This window comes from Podarcis filfolensis (assembly GCF_964270895.1).
Source record: "Podarcis filfolensis genome assembly, chromosome: 9".
NCBI classification, from domain to species: domain Eukaryota; kingdom Metazoa; phylum Chordata; class Lepidosauria; order Squamata; family Lacertidae; genus Podarcis; species Podarcis filfolensis.
Window position 1 is genome coordinate 74,158,177 of NC_139610.1, and position 20,755 is coordinate 74,178,931.

Genomic DNA, 20,755 nt, shown 5'->3' on the forward strand with positions numbered 1-20,755 from the left:
ACACCAATTTATTAGTTGGCAACATGGTAGATAGATAATGTAAGGATATGTATAATTTTATAACATGCAGAGAATAATATGTGCTGAGAAATCAGAGAGAGGAGCTGAGGGGAGGGTTTGAAGGGGGGGAAACAATGAATATGATATGTTTTGATAATTTGTTATGTTGAAATTGTTAATAAAAACATTAAAAAAGGGTGCTGGGAATGCTAATGGTCTGAGGGGCAAACCGCAGCTCCCAGGGTTCTTTGGAAGAAGCCGCAGGTTTTAAACATACGGTGTGATTGTGACCTTTCTGGGCTCGGCTTGGAAGTGGAGGAAGCTGACTGGTTTTGGGCTTCCATCGGCAACTCCAGGAGAAGCGATTCCATGAGGCATGTCCAAAGATCCTTTGCCAAGGTCACAGGGAGCCCTGGAAAGCAGACCAGGTGCATCTTCTGCAACGGCTTGCCAGACACACCGTGGATCACAAGGTGTGGCAAAGATCCCTTGATTGTTTGCCAGGGTTCCCAGGATCCTGAGGAGGGTGTGCCGAAGACGATGGCCGAGGGATGATCCAGGGTCCCGAAACCAAGCCTTATGAGGAGTGGTTGAGGGAACTGGTTATGTTTAGCCTGGATAAGAAGGGACTCGGAGGTGGCTCCCAGTGGAGTACAGGGTCAGGTTTAAGGTGCTGGTTTTGACCTTTAAAGCCCTATGCGGCCTAGGACCCATGTACCTACAGGACCGCCTCTCCTGGTATGTCCCACAGAGGACCTTAAGGTCCACAAATAACAACGCTTTGGAGGTCGCAGTTCGCAAGGTGGTTAGACTGGTCTCAACTAGGGCCAGGGCCTTTTCAGCACTGGCCCCGACTTGGTGGAACACTCTGTCACAAGAAACTAGGGCCCTGAGGGATTTGACATCTTCCCGCTGGGCCTGCAAGACAGAGCTGTTCCACCTGGCTTTTGGTTTGGACTCAGTCTGACCCTTCTGTTTCCCTTCCCTTATGATCTTGATTTATCAGTTACTTTAAAATGAGGCTGCATTTTAAATTGCATTTTAACCTGTATTTTAAATGACTTTTTTTTCCTTTTCCTTTTCCCCCACCCTCTCTTTCCCCCCTATTATGTTTTTACTGTGATTTTATCGGTCTTAGCCGCCCTGAGGGCGGGGTATAAATAAAATTTATTATTATTATTATTATCATTATTATTATTAGACAGCCATCTTCACATATTCAAAGGGTTGTCACATGGAAGATGGAGCAAGCTGGTTTTCTGCTGCTCCAGAGAAGAGGATCTGAACCAGTGGATTCAATCGACAAAGAAGGAGATCCCAAATAAACTTTCTGATGCTGAGAACTGTTTGACAGTGGAACGGGCTATCTCAGAAGGTGGTGAACTCTCCTTGACCGGAGGTTCTGAGGTTGGGTGGCCACCTGCCAGGGATTCTTGAGCTGCGATTCCTGCATTGCGGGGGGGGGGGGGTTGGACTAGATGACCCCTGGAACCCCTTCCAACTCTACAATTTACGATTCTGCAATCTTTTGAAAAGGACCGGGGAAGAGGAGAAGGAAGAGAAAAGTGGGCCGAGGGGAGAAGGAGCAGCTGAGAAAAAAAATCCTGAAAAGATGGATGGAAGCCAGAGAATACGATTCCTTCTCCAACCGCATTCCGGGCTGATGAAATATTTAGGATGCTTGTGTAGGGTCCTATAATTGTCATCCTAGCATCAATAATTAAGGGGCGGCAGCCGTGTCTGCTCTGGAGAGGACCGGGAAGACTGGGAAGAGAGGAAAAGCTGGCTCTAAACACACACACACACACACACACACACACACACAAACACACTGCCCAGCTATGCCCAGTCGTTGCTTTGCAGAACAACTTAGGCTGGCAATTTAAGGGCAATGAATGCAATAGTAGGGTTTTAGGGGTTTTTTTTAGGAGCAGAGGAATCTGCCTTATACAGAGCTGCTGGTTGTCCAACCAGCTCAGTAACATACCCGTCAACATTTCTCCCGTGAAAATAGGGAGAATATTATTATTATTATTATTATTATTATTATTATTATTATTATTATTATTACAGTGGTACCTCGGCTTACAAATGCTTCAGGTTACAGACTCCGCTAACCCAGAAACAGTACCTCAGGTTAAGAACTTTGCTTCAGGATAAGAACAGAAATCGCGGTGCGGCAGCGGGAGGCCCCATTAGCTAAAGTGGCGCTTCAGGTTAAGAACAGTTTCAGGTTAAGAACGGACCTCCAGAATGAATTAAGTTCTTAACCCAAGGTACCACTGTATTATTATTATTCTACACGGCCCATCTGACTGGCTTGCCCCAGCCACTCTGGGCTGCTTCCAACACATAAAAACAGAATAAAACATTCAACATTTTTAAAGAATCTTCCCTATACACAGCTGCCTTCAGATGTCTTCTAAAGGTTGTATAGTTACTTATCTACTTGGCTTGGGGCGTTTGCACAACTCCATACCCTCCAACATTTCTCCAATGAAAATAGGGATATCCTAAGGAAAAGCAGGATCAGATCAGAAACCCGGATGGCTTCTGTAAATCTGGGAATGTCCCTCGAAAACAGGGATACTTGGGAGTCTGCTAATCTCTACACAAATTGGCATTAGCTTTCCAAGGGTTCACACTGTGGACATTCTCAGCGCTACCCGGAGATGACAGGGATTGAACTTCTAGCTTTCAAAGCAGATGATCCTGTATGTCCTTCCCCATTCCTCTCCTCCGACTCCATCCCTTGTAGTAACTCCTTTCCTACAAGCGTCTGAATCCTGCCCTCGTTCTTCATCAGCTGTGCTTGCTGAGGTTGAGGGCATCTGTAGTCCAAGACATATGGACCAGGCTGGGGAATGAGGAGGCTGAGTTGCGCTGGGGTTTCCCAGCCTTGGACCTCCAGCTTAATCTTTGATATTCCAGTAATGCTTCCCACCTCCTGCACTCCCTGCAAAATAGTGTACCAACCAGCCAGAAACTGTCTGCAGCAGAAAGACTGCTGGATCCTTCAAGGGGTGAATTTGTCTACTTGCTTTCCTCCCGGATAAACAGGAGCTGTTTCCCAAATATTTATTCTTGCCTGCTCCCTCTTTTCCAGAGTGGCTAAGGCAACCCAGTCAGAAGGGCAGGATATAAGTAAATAATAATAATAATAATAATAATAATAATAATAATAATAATAGTCCTTTTTGCAGGGACTGCCCTTTGCATTTTTGGCAGGGACACGAATGCATTTGGTTTGAAACATTTTTCCAAATGTTAAGATCTTATCGCCTTGCATATTTTTACAAGTTGCATCACTGGCATCTGAATTTTGTCACCGTGTGTTATTCTTTTGGTCCGAAGGCAGCAAATAAACAAACCGTACACAACAACAACATCGCAGTCCAGTTGTGTGTGTGTGTGTGTGTTTTGTCTGTGGGCCCACTGTCAGAATTTTTCAAGCAGAGACTATATTTTCCCCGGGGAAAAGTCAGCGGCTTCATTTTAGACTTTGCGCATCTGTTCAGAGTGTGTGCTCCAGGCATGTGCCCTCATGTGCCAAGTTCTTGCTCTTGATGGGACACTGGCCTAACCCCGCTTGGCCACCCGTTATTCCTGCACACGCTTCTGCTTGACATAGGTTCAGAGGCACCACCGCCTCCATGAGGACTAGTTGCTTCTCAAGTACGGAGGAGCTGGTGACAGTGCTTGAAATCCTGCATGGATTGCAGCATCTGCAGCAAGTTCACCCAGGTGATCTATCAGGGACAGCCTCTCTCTCTCTTTTTAAGGTTAAATAAAAAAAAGCTCTGCACCGAGCCTAACGGAAATGCACGGTCCCTGTTTTTCAATATTATTTGTTCAGAAGAACCGAACTTTGGAGGTTAATCGCAGGAATGAAATCTGGGGGGAAAGGAGAGGTGCAGACTTAAGACTCAGGTAGGCTGGAGTTCCTGCTTTGCTTGCAGGTGGTAATCAAGGGAAGGAAGACATGCAGAAAGGTGGAGGCGATGGATAGATATATTTGGAGAGATAGGGGGGTACCCCCTCCCCCGATGGCAAGATTGACAGGGAGCCGGCAGAGCCCCCCTCCCTGCTTCTGCCATGCCCACTGCCCTCCCCTCTGGTGCCACTGACTTCAACTGAGAGACAAGAGAAGAGAAATAATAAAAATAAACAGACGTCGTCGGACTCCTTCACCTCCTTTAGCGGCAACGGCGCACAGAGGCCCGCGGAGTTAAAAATAAAGACAATGTGCATACATTAGCATCCATAATGCACAACTCTCCCCATTTAATATGCAAATTCCCAGCAACGCTGCCGAACACCTTCTGTTCCGAGCGCATAAATTTGAATTTGCAATTAGAATAATCTTGTATAATTAATGAAAAGCGTCAATTTTAGCTCCTAAGTAATTTGATTAACATGTTGATAGGGCACTTATCGGGCTCTCTAAACCAGAGGGGCTGGGCGTCTCAGGAAGGAGAGGAAGGGGAAAACGGGGAGAGAGAGAGAGGGAGGGAAAGGAGGGAGGGAGGGAAAGATGAGAGGGGAAAGGTGGGGGGCCAAGGAGAGCCCCCATCTTCCCCTGGAACCAAAGGAATGCAAGGTTAAGAGAAACTGCTGGGAAGGATGGAGGCATGAATGGGAGTCAGAGAGAGACAGCGAGAGAGAGGAGGCCGGATGACATGATTTAAGAACATAACAAGGGCTTTTTTTCCAGCCAGAGCTCAGCTCCAGCACTTCTAATGGCCCTTCTAAGAGAACAAGGTTCATGGTGAGCTCCGGCACCTCTTTTTCTAGAAAAATAGCACTGCCTAAGACGAGCTTAAGGGATGCGGGTGGCGCTGTGGGTTAAACCACAGAGCCTAGGACTTGCCGATCAGAAGGTCGCCGGTTCGAATCCCTGTGACAGGGTGAGCTCCCGTTGCTCGGTCCCTGCTCCTGCCAACCTAGCAGTTCGAAAGCACGTCAAAGTGCAAGTAGATAAATAGGTACCGCTCCGGCAGGAAGGTAAACGGCGTTTCTGTGTGCTGCTCTGGTTCGCCAGAAGCGGCTTAGTCGTGCTGGCCGCATGACCCAGAAGCTGTACGCCGGCTCCCTCGGCCAATAAAGCCAGATGAACACCGCAACCCCAGAGTCGTCCACGACTGGACCTAATGGTCAGGGGTCCCTTTACCTTTTAAGACGAGACTGCAGGATCAGGCCAATGGCCCATCCAACCCAGCATCCTGCTCTCACAGTGGCCAACCAGATGCCAGTGCGAAACCAGCAAGCAGGATGCGAACGCAAAAGCAGCACTCTCCCTTCCTGTGGTTTCCAGAAACCGGAATTTAGAAACATTTCTGCCTTCAACTGTGTAAGCAGAGGAGACCTATCCAGGCTAGTGGCCTTTGACAGCCATCTCCTCCATGAATTGTCTTTAAAAACCATCTCAGTTGGTGGTCATCAGTGCTTCCTGAGGGAGCGAGTTCCATAGTTTAGCTCTTCCCTGTGTGAAGAAGGTCTTCTCTTTTCTGTCCCGAATCTCCCAAGCTTCAGCCTGATTAGATGCCCATGACCTCCAACGTTACAAAAAATGAAGGAAAATCTTCCTCCATCCACTTTCCCCAGGCCATGTCCACCTCTGGTCTACAAGACCTCCTGATCAGATGCCTACCCAGTTGTGTGACCTGATCTACCCAAACTTCACTTCCTGGAGTTGGGTTTTTTCTTTTTGTCCTGTCCAGAGTGCAGAGACGGTAACTTGTGTGTGTGTGTGTGTGCTTGTGTCTGCGTGCGATCTGGCTGAAGGAGAAGCTGAAAGATCGGAGCACACAATGGCTGCCGGCCAGACAGACCGTAATAGCTTTGATTCTTCCCCTCCTAATCTCCCCGCTGCCTTGTCAATCCCCATTCTTCTCTGTCGCCTGCCGGCTGTCTCCCGGGTGGCTTGAGTGACAGGCAGCCATCCCAAGGCACTGGGCCCCTCTCGCCGCAGCACCGATGCTATCGCGGGTGGACAAAAGCTGGGGAAATGTCAGTGCATTATCGAGGCACCCTGACCGCCACCAGGATGCAACAAAATGGGAGGAACGTTTTTTCCCATTGGCCCATTGTGCAGTTGATGGAGAAAGTGACTTCCTTACACACACACACACACACACACACACACACACACACACACAAAATCTTCTTTCCAATGAAGAGAGGGCAAGACAGACGAACATTTTCTCCACAAGTCAGGAGGGTGGTTTGTTGTGAAGGTTCAGGCCCAGCTAGAAATGAGCCCCAAATTTCCCAGTTATTCTCTAGCAGCTCAGAAGGTTAGTCTACAATGGGGAGCGATCGGGCCCCTCAACTCTTGGGCAGAAGGGGATAGCATTGAATATATATTTGAGGGCAGCTGGCAGGCAAATGTGCCTCCTCTAAATTTTGCCCCTTAAACTGGAATGGCCTTTCCTCAGTGTGGGGGTGCAAATATCCAGAGTGTAGTGATCAGATGGGATTACTAGGAGGAATTATAAAATATGCATCAAACCATTGTGTCCGCGATGAAAGCATGGCGTTGACTGGGTTTGATTCATTGGCAATAATTTCTGATCAGATCCCACAAGCCTCTCCATCTCTGCCCTTTGCTTTCTCTACACCTGACAGGCACGTATAAGCATTCTAAAAACACAGGCCAGTTGCCTCACCAGGCATCCTGAGCCATAAAGATAGTATGTAACTTTGATGTAGTTAATCTTTAGGTAGATCTTAAGGGCCAGGAAGAGAGTTCGCAAGGAGATGGTAAATCCTGCCATCCTGTTTACTCCTGTTTATGACCTCTGGGGTTTTGCTGAATGCATTCCTCCTTTTATTCCTATTTTATTTACTCTGAACTACATATGCACGGTCAAGTAGGAAATAGTTTCTTTGTAGTTTCAACTTCAACTTTGTCCCCACGTGGGGTTTTTTGAAATGCTCAGAGGAAATCTGATTGGTTCTTACGAACACTGTGTAAAAAGTTCTTTTGTGAATAAAACGACCTGGGCCGGAGGGTGGAAAAGAATTATTATTATTGGCACTCCTCCCAGAGTCTTGCTAGTCAAGCCTCGTGTGTATTTTATTAATCAGAGTCCAATCCTTCCTTGCTTAGGGAACGCTACACCTCAGGAGGTTGTGGATGGCGAGAGTTGTTTGGCAGTGGAATCGTCTCCCTCGGAAGCTGGTGGACTCTCCTTCCTCGGAGGTTTTTAAGCAGAGCTTGGATGGCCATTTGTCATGGATGCTTGAGCTGAGTTTCCTGCATTGCAGGGGGTTGGACTAGATGACCCTCGTGGTCCCCTCCGACCCAACAATTCTAGGATTGATGCGACCCAGAGGCCCAAGCCCCTCTTGATGTGGCCAGCGGGACTGGGAAAAACGCCAGCCATGGCTTCCTCAGCAACACAACGCATGCATAGTAGTGTCTTAAGCGCCACGGTTCCCTGCTTCTCTATGCATGCACAGTAAAGCAGGGGTGGCCAACATAATGTGCTCCAGATGTTTATTTACTGCATTTTTATTTTAACATTTGTATACCACCCTTCATCCAAAGATCTCAGGGCGGCTCGTAGTACAAAAGGGCAGTTTGCAGCATCTCCTATCATTCTCCACCACTGGCCATGTTTAGATGGGGGCTGGTGCGAGTTGGGAGACCAACAACAACAACAACAATTTAATTTTTTACACCCTGCCCATCCGGCTGGGTTTCCCCAGCCACTCTGGGTGGCTTCCAGCACATATAATATGTCAAACATATAGGGCTGTCTTCTGGAGGGTACCCAGTTGCTTACCCCTGCAGTACTACCTTGTCCCCCAGGGTTCCTTGCTTCTTCAGGTGCACCATGTTCACACATTGCAGGGGGTTGGACTAGATGACCCCTCATGACACCTTCCAACTCTGCAGTCCTAGGATTCTAGGATCCAGCTTGGTGTAGATCATACCCCTAAGGGATACTCTAGGGAACCCCCTCCCTAAAGAAGCCAGACTGGATCCATCCTTGCTGTGCTGGCAGGTGGAGTCCGTTTTATTCCAACAATTCAAAGTGCTGGTGCTGACCTTGAAAGCCCTAAACAGCCTCTGCCCAGTATTACTGAAGGAGCGTCTCCACCTCCATCATTCAGCCCGGACACTGAGGTCCAGCTCCGAGGGTCTTCTGGCAGTTCCCTCACTGCAAGAAGCCAAGTTACAGGGAACCAGGCAGAGGGCCTTCTCGGTAGTGGCACCCACCCTGTGGAACGCCCTCCCATCAGATGTCAAGGAAATAAACAACTATTGGACTTTTAGAAGACATCTGAAGGCAACCCTGTTTAGGGAAGTTTTCAATGGTCGATGTTTTATCACTTTATTATTATTATTATTAACAACAACAACAAGAACAACAACCTGTTGGGAGCAGCCCATAGTGGCTGGGGAAACCCAGCCAGATGGGTGGTGTATAAATATTTTATTTTTATTTTTATTCCAGCTGGCCTTTGGGAACTGACTGGTGATTTTTTTAAAAAAAAATTAAATGTTTTCAATAGAGCTATGCTGTTTTTATTTTAATAATATGGGCTTTTTATATCGTTTTAATTCTACCAGAGTTGAATTTCTTCTTAACTATTACACGTTTTTAGCTTTTTGTAGTTCTCCTCTGCTATTTCAATCTTCATAAGCTGCCTTGAGCACTGGTCTGGGGGAAAAGTGATATCATCATCATCATCATCATCATCACAGCTTTGTGGGTCACTTGAAGAATTCTGGGTATCTTGGCAAAACACCTACTGAACTCACCCCCTTCGCACAAACATTAAACTCTCATTTTGATAACTGCAGATGTGTCTTTCTAAGGTGATGGATGTGCCTATCTTTGTGAGCAAAGTTCCGTGATTGCTGTTAGGAAAGACAGAAACCAATCAAAGGCAAAAGGCAGATACCCCAAACTGCTTGGGAGAGCACCTAAATGGAGCACACAGGACACAGTTTGAGATCCTCTAATATGAGTTTACCATTTCAGCACAGAGAGTTGGGAATAAGATGATGGTGGCAGTGCCTGGACTCACAGACGAAGGAGTGCACACAAGTTTGGCAAACCTAGAGGCTGCCTGTTAACACATGGGCGGGGGGTGGACAGTATGTGTGGCTGTGCATATCCCATGCCTCTCTGGCCGCACTGAGCAAGGACCGAAGCTTAGCACCTGCTGCAGAAGGCAACCTCTTGAAAACAAGAAGCGTCACCCAGCTTTCGCGTCTCACAAAAAGCACAAACAAACCAAGGGCCTAGTCCTCAAGGTTAACAGAGGTGTGAATGGAAACCTCTGGACAACGCCTATTAAAAACACGTGAATCCCAAAGAGGGGACCAAGAACACCTTCTAAAGGCCCTGTGACAATAACTGAAGCTTCCTTATGTACCAAGTCAGAACAGTGGTTTTCCAAGCAAGCTGGAAAAGGCTGGAATTCGAACCCAAGGCTTTCTGCATGCACAGCAGCGGCTCTGCAGTTGAGACACAGCCCTGCTCTCTTTTACCCAGAAGAAGGTTCAGAGGCTCCACGTTGCACCCCAATGCCCAAAATCTGAATGGGGCAATTGAATCAGCTCTGAGCCTTATGCATTCCAGCAGATCTGTAACCAAGCAGGTTTCTGTAATGCAGAGCTCATCCACACAACTTTTGCTCTGTACTTTCTAGCCATAGGCTTGCACGTTCCTGGTCCATGTCCAATTGCTTTGTTGGGGTTTTTTCCTTTCCCCGGGAAAATGTGCTCTTTAAGGCTAAATCGGAACAAACAGCAATGCAATACTGCAGTTCTATTGCAAAAATTCTGGGGAGTTCTGCAGCTTCTTACCTGTCAATGATGACGGGGTCAGACGGTGTCTCGTTGCGGTTCCCACAGCTTTTCTTATCGCAGCAGCGGCTGTAAGGGCAAAAGGGGGGTGATCAGGAAAGAGCAGAGACCCTGAGCAGCGTCCGGGGTGTTGCTCAGAAAAGGTCAGCCAAAATGGCCAAGGAGACAGAGCAATTCAGGTGAGCAAAGAGGGGCATGAGAGAGGGACATATAAAATTATGCATGGCGTGGGGAATAGATAGATAAAACTTTATTCACATTAGCCAGTGGCCATAGCAACAGTAAAACATTGCAGTATACGCAGAAAAGGAAATTTGATATAAGAACACAATTTAAAGTTCTGAATCAGCCGTCAGTTAGTGGCCCTTATTCTGATTGCCCCTGCTAGCAACCTTTGCTGTTATCTGCTCATTTTGATCTGATAGAAGAAAGGACATTGTGGCAGTGGTTGAGCGCCCTGGGATGGTTAGTACAAGTGGGGTGATGACCTCGTTCCTCAGGTCTTTGTAGAGAGCGCAAGACAGGAGGACGTGGGCCGCTGTTTCGGTGCTACCATCTCCACAGGGGCAAAGCCGTTTCTCAGGTGGGATCTTTTTGAATCGACCCTCAAGTACCACAGATGGCAAAACACCCAGTCTTGCAAGTGTAAAAGCACGTCTGTATTTTGGGATCCTAAGTTTGTGCAGATATGGGGACAGAGAATCAAAATGGAGAGGTGGAAAATGAACATACCAAGGGCAGAATTTCCTTATAGTGGCCAGGTTGTTCTGATGCTCGATATCTTTTAGACGTTGACCAATTAGACTGTTTGCTTTAGTAGGGCCCATAAACCTAGACAGCATCTTAAAAAGCAGGTCCGTATAGTTAAAGCTATGGTTTTCCCAGTAGTGATGTATGGAAGTGAGAGCTGGACCATAAAGAACGCTGATCGCCAAAGAATTGATACTTTTGAATTATGGTGCTGGAGGAGACTCTTGAGAGTCCCATGGACTGCAAGAAGATCAAACTTCTCCATTCTGAAGGAAATCAGCCCTGAGTGCTCACTGGAAGGACAGATCCTGAAGCTGAGGCTCCAAGACTTTGGCCACCTCATGAGAAGAGAAGACTCCCTGGAAAAGACCCTGATGTTGGGAAAGATGGAGGGCACAAGGAGAAGGGGGTGACAGAGGACGAGATGGTTGGACAGTGTTCTCAAAGCTACCAGCATGAGTTTGACCAAACTGTGGGAGGCAGTGGAAGACAGGAGGGCCTGGCATGCTCTGGTCCAGGGGGTCACAAAGAGTCGGACATGACTAAATGACTAAACAACAACATAGTGAGTAGGTGTTGTGGGGATAAATGAAGTTTTTATGCATGGCATTGGGGGGTGGGAATATAGAGGTTTTTCCTCCCTCTCTCCTAACACTGGACTTCATGGAATCTGGATTTTGGATATTCCCAAAAGGAAGGACTTCTTCATGCAGTGTAGCGTTAAACTACAGAACTCACTGCCACTGGAGAAAGCGATTGCCACCAAGATGAATGGCATTGAAAGAGAGGGCTATCGATGGCTACTAGTCTGGTTGGCTCTGCTATTGCTTCCACATTTGGAGCAGCAATGCTTCTGAACACCACAGGAGGGGAGAGAGCTGTGTTCTGGGGCTTAATTTACGAGGAGTTGAAAAAAAAATGTTTGGAATAACTTTTTAAAAAAGACCAGAAGCATTTCTGTTAAGCATTGTTGGCAGGGACATCCCGAAGGCCTTTAGGGAGGTATTCTTATATGCAGCGGCCGCAGCTCGGACTTTGGTGGCAAAGGGGTGGAGGGAACAAGAAGCCCCGACAATAACGGACTGGCATTACAAGCTACAGGAATTTGCTGAAACGGCACATTCAACAAATACCCTGAGAGGCAATTCAAAACAAAAAATTATGGAAAAGTGGGATAGATATAAAACGTATGTTCAAAAATACAGCAAAGGTTCGCGATCTATGCTAGCATTTGATTGACGTTGGAGTGAGACTGAGTTGAGAAATAAGACTAAGAGCACATATTGATATATAAAGTCGTGGCCGACTCTGGGGTTGCAGTGCTCATCTCGCTTTATTGGCCGAGGGAGCCGCCGTACAGCTTCCGAGTCATGTGGCCAGCATGACTAAGCCGCTTCTGGCGAACCAGAGCAGAGCATGGAAACGTCGTTTACCTTCCCGCCGGAGCAGTACCTATTTATCTACTTGCACTTTGACGTGCTTTCGAACTGCTAGGTTGGCAGGAGCAGGGACCGAGCAATGGGAGCTCACCCCGTCGCGGGGATTCGAACCGCCGACCTTCCGATCGGCAAGCCCTAGGCTCTGTGGTTTAACCCACAATGCCACCCGCGTCCATATTTATATATATGTATTAGATAATACATATTGATATAGGAATGTATTAGATAATATGTAAAGAAATATACAATAATAAGAGTACATTCATTTGTAAAAAAAGGAATATACAACGGGAAAGAAAGGAAGTCTAGTGTGTTGGTATGTATATGATTGGGGGGGGAATTTGTTTTCGTTTTTTCTCTTTGTTCTTTTTTTGTTTCATTTTCTTTCTAGGTATATAAAATTTGTATATAATTTATGTATACATGTTGGAAATTATATTATAGTAAGTCCTGTAATGTAATATGACAACGTTTACAGATGTAATATAAGAATGTTAACAAATAAATAAAATGCAAATTAAAAAAAAAAGGAGATGAGAGATCTCTTGTGCTCAGATTTGGCTTGTGGGTTTCCCATAATGGGCATCTGGTTAGCCCCTGTGAGAACAGGATGCTGGACTCAATGGGCCCTTAGCCTGATTCAGCAACCAGGCCCTCCTTCAGTTTTTATCTTCACAATGTTGCTCTCCCTAATTGATATGCGACCCCAAGCACACCCAAACTCCTTCTGCACTGAGGGAGCATTACGCAGGCGTCAAAAGCCGAGAGGCAATGTGGTGTAGTGGTTAGAGTGGCGGGCTAGGACCTGGGAGACCAGGGTTCAAGTGCCCGCTTGGCCATGAAGCTCACTGGACCTGCTAACTCATTTGTGCATGCACATGAAAGCTTATACTCAGAACAAACTTAGTTGGTCTCTAAGGTGCTACTGGACATTTTTTAAATTTATTTATCTATTTCGACTGCGTCAGACCAACACAGCTACCTACCTGAATCTAAAATAGACAGTTTGGATGATCTGGATGTACGGGAGTGAGATATACGAGGGGACTACCTAGTACTGGATGTTTAAAAGCAGAGCTTGGTTAGCCAGCTGACATGGATTCTTTAGCTGTGATTGCAGGGGGTTGGAAGAGATGACCTTTGGGGAGCCCTGCAAGGCTACAATTCTAACATACTGCAATCCTTCCTTTTGACTGTCCTGAATCAACCTGCTTTAAGCTTCATGGGTTATCCCCAAGCTCCAGTATCATGAGAGAAGGGAGAAAAACGCCTTTTCTGTCCCCTTTCTCTCGAAAGAAAGTCCTTCTTCACGCAGCGCGTGGTTAAACTCCGGAACTCACTGCCACAGGAGAAAACTGATTGCCAACAAGTTGAATGGATTTAAAAGAGAGTGAGGCAAATGCACAGCGGAGAGGCCTATTGTTGGCTATGGCTCTGCCTCCATAATTCGAGACTTGAACATCACCGACACTTCATTTGATCAAACTTATCCTCGTTGATATCTAACCCTTGAGCGCAACATCGCCGACACTTCGTTTGATCAAGCTTACCTTTGTTCATATCTACAGGAGCCTGGCTAAAGGAACTTTAAAGACTGAATCTTCCTTTTGGACACAATTTGAATGAGTTTTCTGTTTCTGGCTTCTGTAGTAGATCTTGTACAAAGCTCTCTCAATTTTTGGATTATTAAAATAAGATTTAGAATGTAGAATGGTTTGACAGCGTTTTGTGTGCCGCTTATGTGCTGCTTGCTTCATAAAAGGTAAACGGACCCCTGACCATTAGGTCCAGTCATGACCGACTCTGGGGTTGTGGCACTCATCTCGCTTTATTGGCCAAGGGAGACGGCGTACAGCTTCCGGGTCATGTGGCCAGCATGACTAAGCCGCTTCTGACGAACCAGAGCAGCGCACGGAAATGCTGTTTACCTTCCCGCCGGAGCGGTACCTATTTATCTACTTGCACTTTGACGTGCTTTCGAACTGCTAGGTTGGCAGGAGCTGGGACGAGCAACGGGAGCTCACCCCGTCGTGGGGATTCGAACCGCCGACCTTCTGATTGGCAAGTCCTAGGCTCTGTGGTTTAACCCACAGCGCCACCCACGTGGGTGGCTTGCTTCATACTGGTCCATAATTCGAGACAGCAATGTTTCGGAACGCCAAATCAGCTCAGCCACTGTGAGAACAGGATGTTGGCCATTCCACCCTCTTGTGGCAATGAGTTCCATACTTCTGACTATGTGCTCCAGCTAAAAGTCTTTTCTTTTGTCTGCCCAATCCCCCAGCCATCAGCTTCCTTGGACGGCCTGGAGTTCTAGTCTTACGAGATCAGTTTCCAATTTTCTTTTAATGATTCCGCCAGGTACCGTCGCTCACGTTAAATATAATTAATATCTTGGCCTGATAAACAACCAAGGGCTCTGTTCTGCGCCCCGCAGGGGAGCAACATCCCACCTGCCGGTTACACAAACAAATCCGAGGGCGTCTCAGCCAAGACGCTTCGCCTCCCCCCTACCCCCCCACCCCAGATATTCCCCACCCGCCCCCGCCATCTATTCCCTCAACCCCCAAGATCATTAGCAAGGTTCCTGGAGATCAATTAGCCATGAAAGTTGGCTCGGAGGCAGGCGCACTAATTTGCACAAACACCGAGCCCTGAGTGTCGTAAACAAGGCAGGCGTTAATGGGGCACCAGGGAACCTGGCAGAGCCGGGTGAAAAGATGCCAGCCTCCTTCTTAAGCAGAGGTCGGACGGCCATCTGTCATGGATGCTTCAGCTGAGATTCCTGCATTCCACGGGGTTAGACTAGATGTCCCTAGGGGGTCCCTTCAACTCTATGATTCTAAGATCCTCTGGCTCGTCTGATGGGCCTGCTACATCCCAGTGCTAAGCTGTGAGCCGGTGGCAGCATAGTGCTTAGAGTGTCGGTTGAGAGTCCAGGAGAGATCAGGGTTCGAATTCCCCACTCGGCTGTGAATGAAGCTCATATTGCCTCTTGGCCGGGGTCAGCAAACTTTTTCAGCAGGGGCCGGTTCAGTGTCCCTCAGACCTTGCGGGGGGGGGGCTGGACTGGATGTCTGTTTCTAATTGGGGGGGGGAGCCTGAATGTGGCTCCCTAGGTCTCCGAATGTGGCTCTCGGCTCACTGCTTCGCCCTAGGCTACACACCCCTCACTGGCCTTCCTTGGCGCCATGCAGAGAACTATGTGGTTTTTGTTTACAGGCACCCGGAAGCTCACTTTCCAACAAACAGATCCTCATTCAGCACCAACCTCTGGGCAGCCAATCAGATTCAGCAGCACTGAGGGCAGGTGAGGCCTTTGTGTACCATTCCAAGCTGCAGGTGGGCAATTAAATTTGGATGCTCTGTAGAAATCGCTGCATGTTCAAAGCTAGCCACACCTCAGGGAGAAAACTGGGTTAGGCTCGTCTCCCTTGCGTGTTAGCTTTCTGCATGCAAGGAGATTCCAAACATTTAGTCCCCCTCCCTTCCAGGCTGACGTGCCAAGGTGGTGTAACAGCTAGCGTGTTGGACTAAGATCTGGGAGAGCAGGGTTCAAATCCTGACTCAGCCATGAAGCTCAGTCACCATCTCTCAGCCTAACCTACTTCACAGGGTTGTTCAGAGGGTGAAATGGGACGAGAACCATGCACAGCACCTTAAGATCATTGAAAGATAAAGGTGGTATCTAAATGTAATAAAGAAATTAACAACAGCAGAGCCCATCTCATGTGGCTTGGCTCCCGATTACACACTAACGACTTATTTATATTTATTTATGCACAGAATCTGCCCTTCACTATATGGCCCTAGGCTGTAAAGCTATACATATGCAATTAAAAAACCCACATGATATAAAAATAAATAGCCTGGGCTCTATCATGGCTCCTCACTTGGGATTCAATCACATATTGAGCTTGCAAATTCAGGTTGCAGAGTTGCAGGGGTTTGGCCAGGTCTTGTGCAACAAGGAGCAGTGTGGCCTAGTGGTTAAGAGTGTTGGACCAGGACCTGGGAGACCAGTTATTACCTCTCTGCCTAACCTACCTCACAGGGATGTTGTGTGGATTAATTTAGGAGAGGAAGAACCATGTACGCCTCCTTGAGCTCCTCGGACAAAAAAGCTGGGATATAAATGCAACAGCTAATTAAAATAATTTCAAAAACCGCTTCCCCAAAAGACCAGACTATTTGAGATAGGGAAGGAGATGGGAAGGTGCACCGGAAAATGTGGGATCACTCTAGGTTTGACGGAGCATCATCTAGCCTCCCCACGAGCAAACCAGAATGAATATTCGTGGCAAAGCCAACCCCGTCTAACCTCCCAGTGAACAAACCAGGATGCGCGCTCTGTAAACAGGTTGTCTTGAAGGGATGGTTTTTTATGCACCTTTCCAAAGTCTGATGACCTTTTGAGACGGGGTGGCCAGGTCTGCAGGCTTTGTTCCCCATACGTTGGCAGTAGAAAGAAAGAAAGAAAGAAAGAAAGAAAGAAAGAAAGAGGGGGGAAGAAAGAAAGAAAGAAAGAGAGAGGGGGGCGGAAGGAAGGAAGCAAGGGAGGGAGGGAGGGAAAAAAGAAAGAGAAAGCGAGAGAGAGAGAAAGGAAGGAAGGAAGGAAGGAAGGAAGGAAGGAAGGAAGGGAGGGAGGAAGGGAGGGAGGGAGGGAGGGAGGGAAAAAGGAGAGAGAGAGAGAGAGAGAGAGAGAGAGAGAGAGAGAGAGAAAGGGAGGGAAAAGAAAGAAAAGAAAGAAAGAAAGAAAGAAAGAAAGAAAGGGAGAGAGAGAGAGAGAAAGAAAGGGAGGAAGGGAGGGAGGGAGGGAGGGAGGGAGGGAGGGAGAGAGAGAGAGAGAAAGAAAGAAAGAAAGAAAGAAAGAAAGAGGGAAGGAAGGAAGGAAGGAAGGAAGGAAGGGAGGGAGGAAGGGAGGGAGGGAGGGAGGGAGGGAAAAAGGAGAGAGAGAGAGAGAGAGAGAGAGAGAGAGAGAAAGGGAGGGAAAGAAAGAAAAGAAAGAAAGAAAGAAAGAAAAGAAAAAGAAAGAAAGAAAGGGGAGAGAGAGAGAGAGAAAGAAAGGGAGGAAGGGAGGGAGGGAGGGAGGGAGGGAGGGAGGGAGGGAGAGAGAGAGAGAGAAAGAAAGAAAGAAAGAAAGAAAGAAAGAGGGAAGGAAGGAAGGATGGAAGGAAGAATCCCCCCACTGCTCCAGGAGGGAACTGAGCCAGGCTCACCTGCACATGATTTCATGCGTCAGCAGCACACGGCACATCTCTGGATTCTTGTCTTGCCCTTCGTAGATGATTGCCTGGAAAACAGAGGGGAGGGGAGCGTTAAGGAGAGCGTTAAGGAGCACCCAGATGCTTCGGCACTCCAGGCTCTTTTCATGGGCCAAGGGCAGAGGGCATGACTTTTTAGCCTTGTGTTTAATTATCTTATGTGCAAATCATCATGGGACGGTGGTTTAGAAGGCGATGAATGAACCAATGATGATGCTAATTATGAAAACAATGCATGTCATGGAGAAAGTACACAGAGAAAACTTTTCCTCCCTCTCTCCTAACTAGAACTCATGGACAGTCAAGGAAGATTCAGGATAGATAAAAGAAAGTCCTCCTTCACGCTGTTGTTAGACTGTGGAACTCTCTGCCACAGGAGGCAGCGATGGCCACCAACTTGGATAGCTTTAAAAGAGGATAGGAGAAATTCATGGAGGAGAGGGTTATCAGTGGCTAGTAGCCCAGAGGGCTATGCTGAGCATCCATAGATGGCAGAGGGCTCTTGTGTTGGAATCCTGCTTTTGGGCTTCCCACTGAGGGATCTGGTTGGCCATTATGAGAGCAGGTGCCTGATCACCTCATCTGTCTCCTGAGAAATCTCTACGTGGGACAAGAAGCTACAGTTAGAACTGGATATGGAACAACTGATTGGTTCAAAATTGGGAAAGGAGTACGGCAAGGCTGTATATTGTCTCCCTGCTTATTTAACTTATATGCAGAATTCATCATGCGAAAGGCTGGGCTGGATGAATCCCAAGCCGGAATTAAGATTGCTGGAAGAAATATCAACAACCTCAGATATGCAGATGACACAAATTTGATGACAGAAAGTGAGGAGGAATTAAAGAACCTTTTAATGAGGGTGAAAGAAGAGAGCGCAAAATATGGTCTGAAGCTCAACATCAAAAAAACGAAGATCATGGCCACTGGTCCCATCACCTCCTGGCAAATAGAAGGGGAAGAAATGGAGGCAGTGAGAGATTTAACTTTCTTGGGCTCCATGATCACTGCATGATTACCGTCATGCAAAATTTGGTTGCGATATCTTAAGAGGTGCCCATCTGCCTTGCAAACAAACTTTCCGAAATACATAATAGATTAGCATGCACGGAGCCAGTCGTGTCACAGCAATGAGTTGCATAGGCATAGGGTATCTGAATATTGTTTTCCCAGCAGTGATGTATGCAAGTGAGAGCTGAACCATAAAGAAGGCTGATTGCCGAAGAATTGATGCTTTTGAATTATGGTGCTGGGGGAGACTCTTGAGAGTCCCATGGATTGCAAGAAGATCAAACCTATCCATTCTGAAGGAAATCAGCCCTGAGTGCTCACTGGAAGGACAGATCCTGAAGCTGAGGCTCCAAGACTTTGGCCACCTCATGAAAAGAGAAGATTCCCTGGAAAAGTCCCTGATGTTGGGAAAGATGGAGGGCACAAGGAGAAGGGGACGACAGAGGATGAGATGGTTGGATAGTGTTCTCGAAGCTACCAGCATGAGTTTGACCAAACTGCGGGAGGCAGTGAAAGACAGGAGTGCCTGGCGTGCTCTGGTCCAGGGGGTCACGAAGAGTCAGACACGACTAAACGACTAAACAACAACAACAAATGCCTGACTAGAGGGGTCGTTGGCCTGATTCAAGAGGCTCTTCTTACGTCCTTAGGTTATGATGCAACCATGATAGCTGCAGAGGAACAAAAATGAAGCTCTGCCACATGTGGAACCTCTGCACACATTTTGGGCACGGCAAGGAGAACTGCAAGGCCCCATCTCTGCTCAGTGGAAGTCTTATGATCCAGAAGCTCCTTTGACTTCTGAAGGTAGACTTCAGTGCCACAGTAAGGAGATGGTTCCATCAATGCAAGCATCTATCTTGCCAGGTGGAACATTCTCCCCTCTCCTCCCCACCCCACGTGATATTCTGGAGGTTCTCCTGGACCCCCACCCCAAGCAGATTTAGAGAGAGGGAGGGAGGGAGGTGAAGCCCCCCTGCACCTGCTCCCCCTAGCATGGCAGTTTACCTGACTCAGGCCCAGAGTTCCCAACCATCACCAAACCCACAACCATAAGGTCCTACGTGCAAATCTCAGCATGCCAGCCAAGGGGCAGCCAGTGTGGCGTCTTGCAGATGTAGCTGGCGCTACAACTCCCTGGCCACACGCCATGCTGGGTGGGGATGCTGGGAGTTGCACGCGGCCGCTTCCTAAAGCAGGAGCAAGTCTGGGCTTCCTCCTCCTCCTCCTCCTCCTCCTCCTCTGTTTGGCCTCAGCAGAGAGCCCTGGGTGTGTTTGCGTGTGCTAAGCAGGTGCTAAGCAGCAGAGGCTCCCAGCCCATCAGCACCAGAGTTAACAAAGCCTCCCCCGCCTAATGGTGTTGATTAATGATGGTGAAGCTTAATGAAGCATCTCCCAGTTTGGGATTTACCTCCCTTGGGCTCCCCCTCAGGAGGGGAGGGCTGGAAGCCAACCAACTTTGATGCTGATTTTGTTCCTGGGACAAAACTGAGATCCACCTATCACAGCTTCCTCAAGCTTTCTCTTTCTTTCTTTCTTTCTTTCTTTCTTTCTTTCTTTCTTTCTTTCCCTTCCTCCCTCTATCTATATCTATCTATCTATCATCTATCTATCTATCTATCTATCTATCTATCTATCTATATCTATCTATCTATCTATCATCTATCTATCATATCTCTCTCTCTCTCTCTCTCTCTCTTTCTTTCCTTCCTTCCCTCCCTCCCTCCTTTCCTCCCTCCCTCCCCTCCCTCTTCTATCTATCATCTATCTATCTATCATCTATCATCATCATCCCTCCCTTCCTTCTCCTTCCTTCCTTCTTTCCTTCCTTTCCTTCCCTCCCTCCCTCGCTCCCTCCCTCCCTCTATATCTATCATCTATCTATCATCTATCTATCTATCTATCTATCTATCTATCTATCTATTTTTCTCGAAGCCACAAACATGAGTCTGACCAAACTGCGGGAGGCAGTGGAAGACAGGAGTGCCTGGCGTGCTCTGGTCCAGGGGGGCACGAAGAGTCGGACACGACTAAACGACTAAACAACAACATCTATCTATCTATATATCTGTCTATCATCTATCTATCTATCATCTATCATCCTTCCCTTCCTTCCTTCCTTCCTTCCTTCCTTCCTTCCTTCCCTCCCTCTTCTGTCTATCTATCTATATCTATCTATCTATCTATCTATCTATCTATCATCTATCTATCTATATTTATATCTATCTATCTATCTATCTATCTATCTATCTATCATCTATCTATCTATCATCTATCATCTTTCTTTCTTTCTTTCTTTCTTTCTTTCTTTCTTTCTTTCTTTCTTTCTCTACTCTCACTTTCTCTCTCTCTCTTCCTCTCCTTCCTTCCTTCTGAATCATAGAGCTATAGACCTGGAAGGGACCCCGAGGGTCATCTAGTCCAACCGCTGCAATGCAGCTCAAGCATCCATGACAGATGGCCAT

At 47.3% G+C, this 20,755-nt stretch overlaps 1 protein-coding gene across 1 annotated transcript in view; it reads right to left on the reverse strand.

Annotated features, from left to right (window-relative positions):
• LOC310742210 (transcription factor COE1-like) overlaps window positions 1-20,755 on the reverse strand; it is a 98,275-nt gene that overhangs the window by 37,410 nt on the left and 40,110 nt on the right. The window contains exons 6-7 of the mRNA XM_083571278.1: window positions 17,235-17,308; window positions 9,827-9,895 (exon numbers count right to left, since the gene is read on the reverse strand). Of these exons, the coding sequence (XP_083427404.1) occupies window positions 9,827-9,895; window positions 17,235-17,308 (143 nt within the window). The remainder of the gene's footprint in view (window positions 1-9,826; window positions 9,896-17,234; window positions 17,309-20,755) is intronic.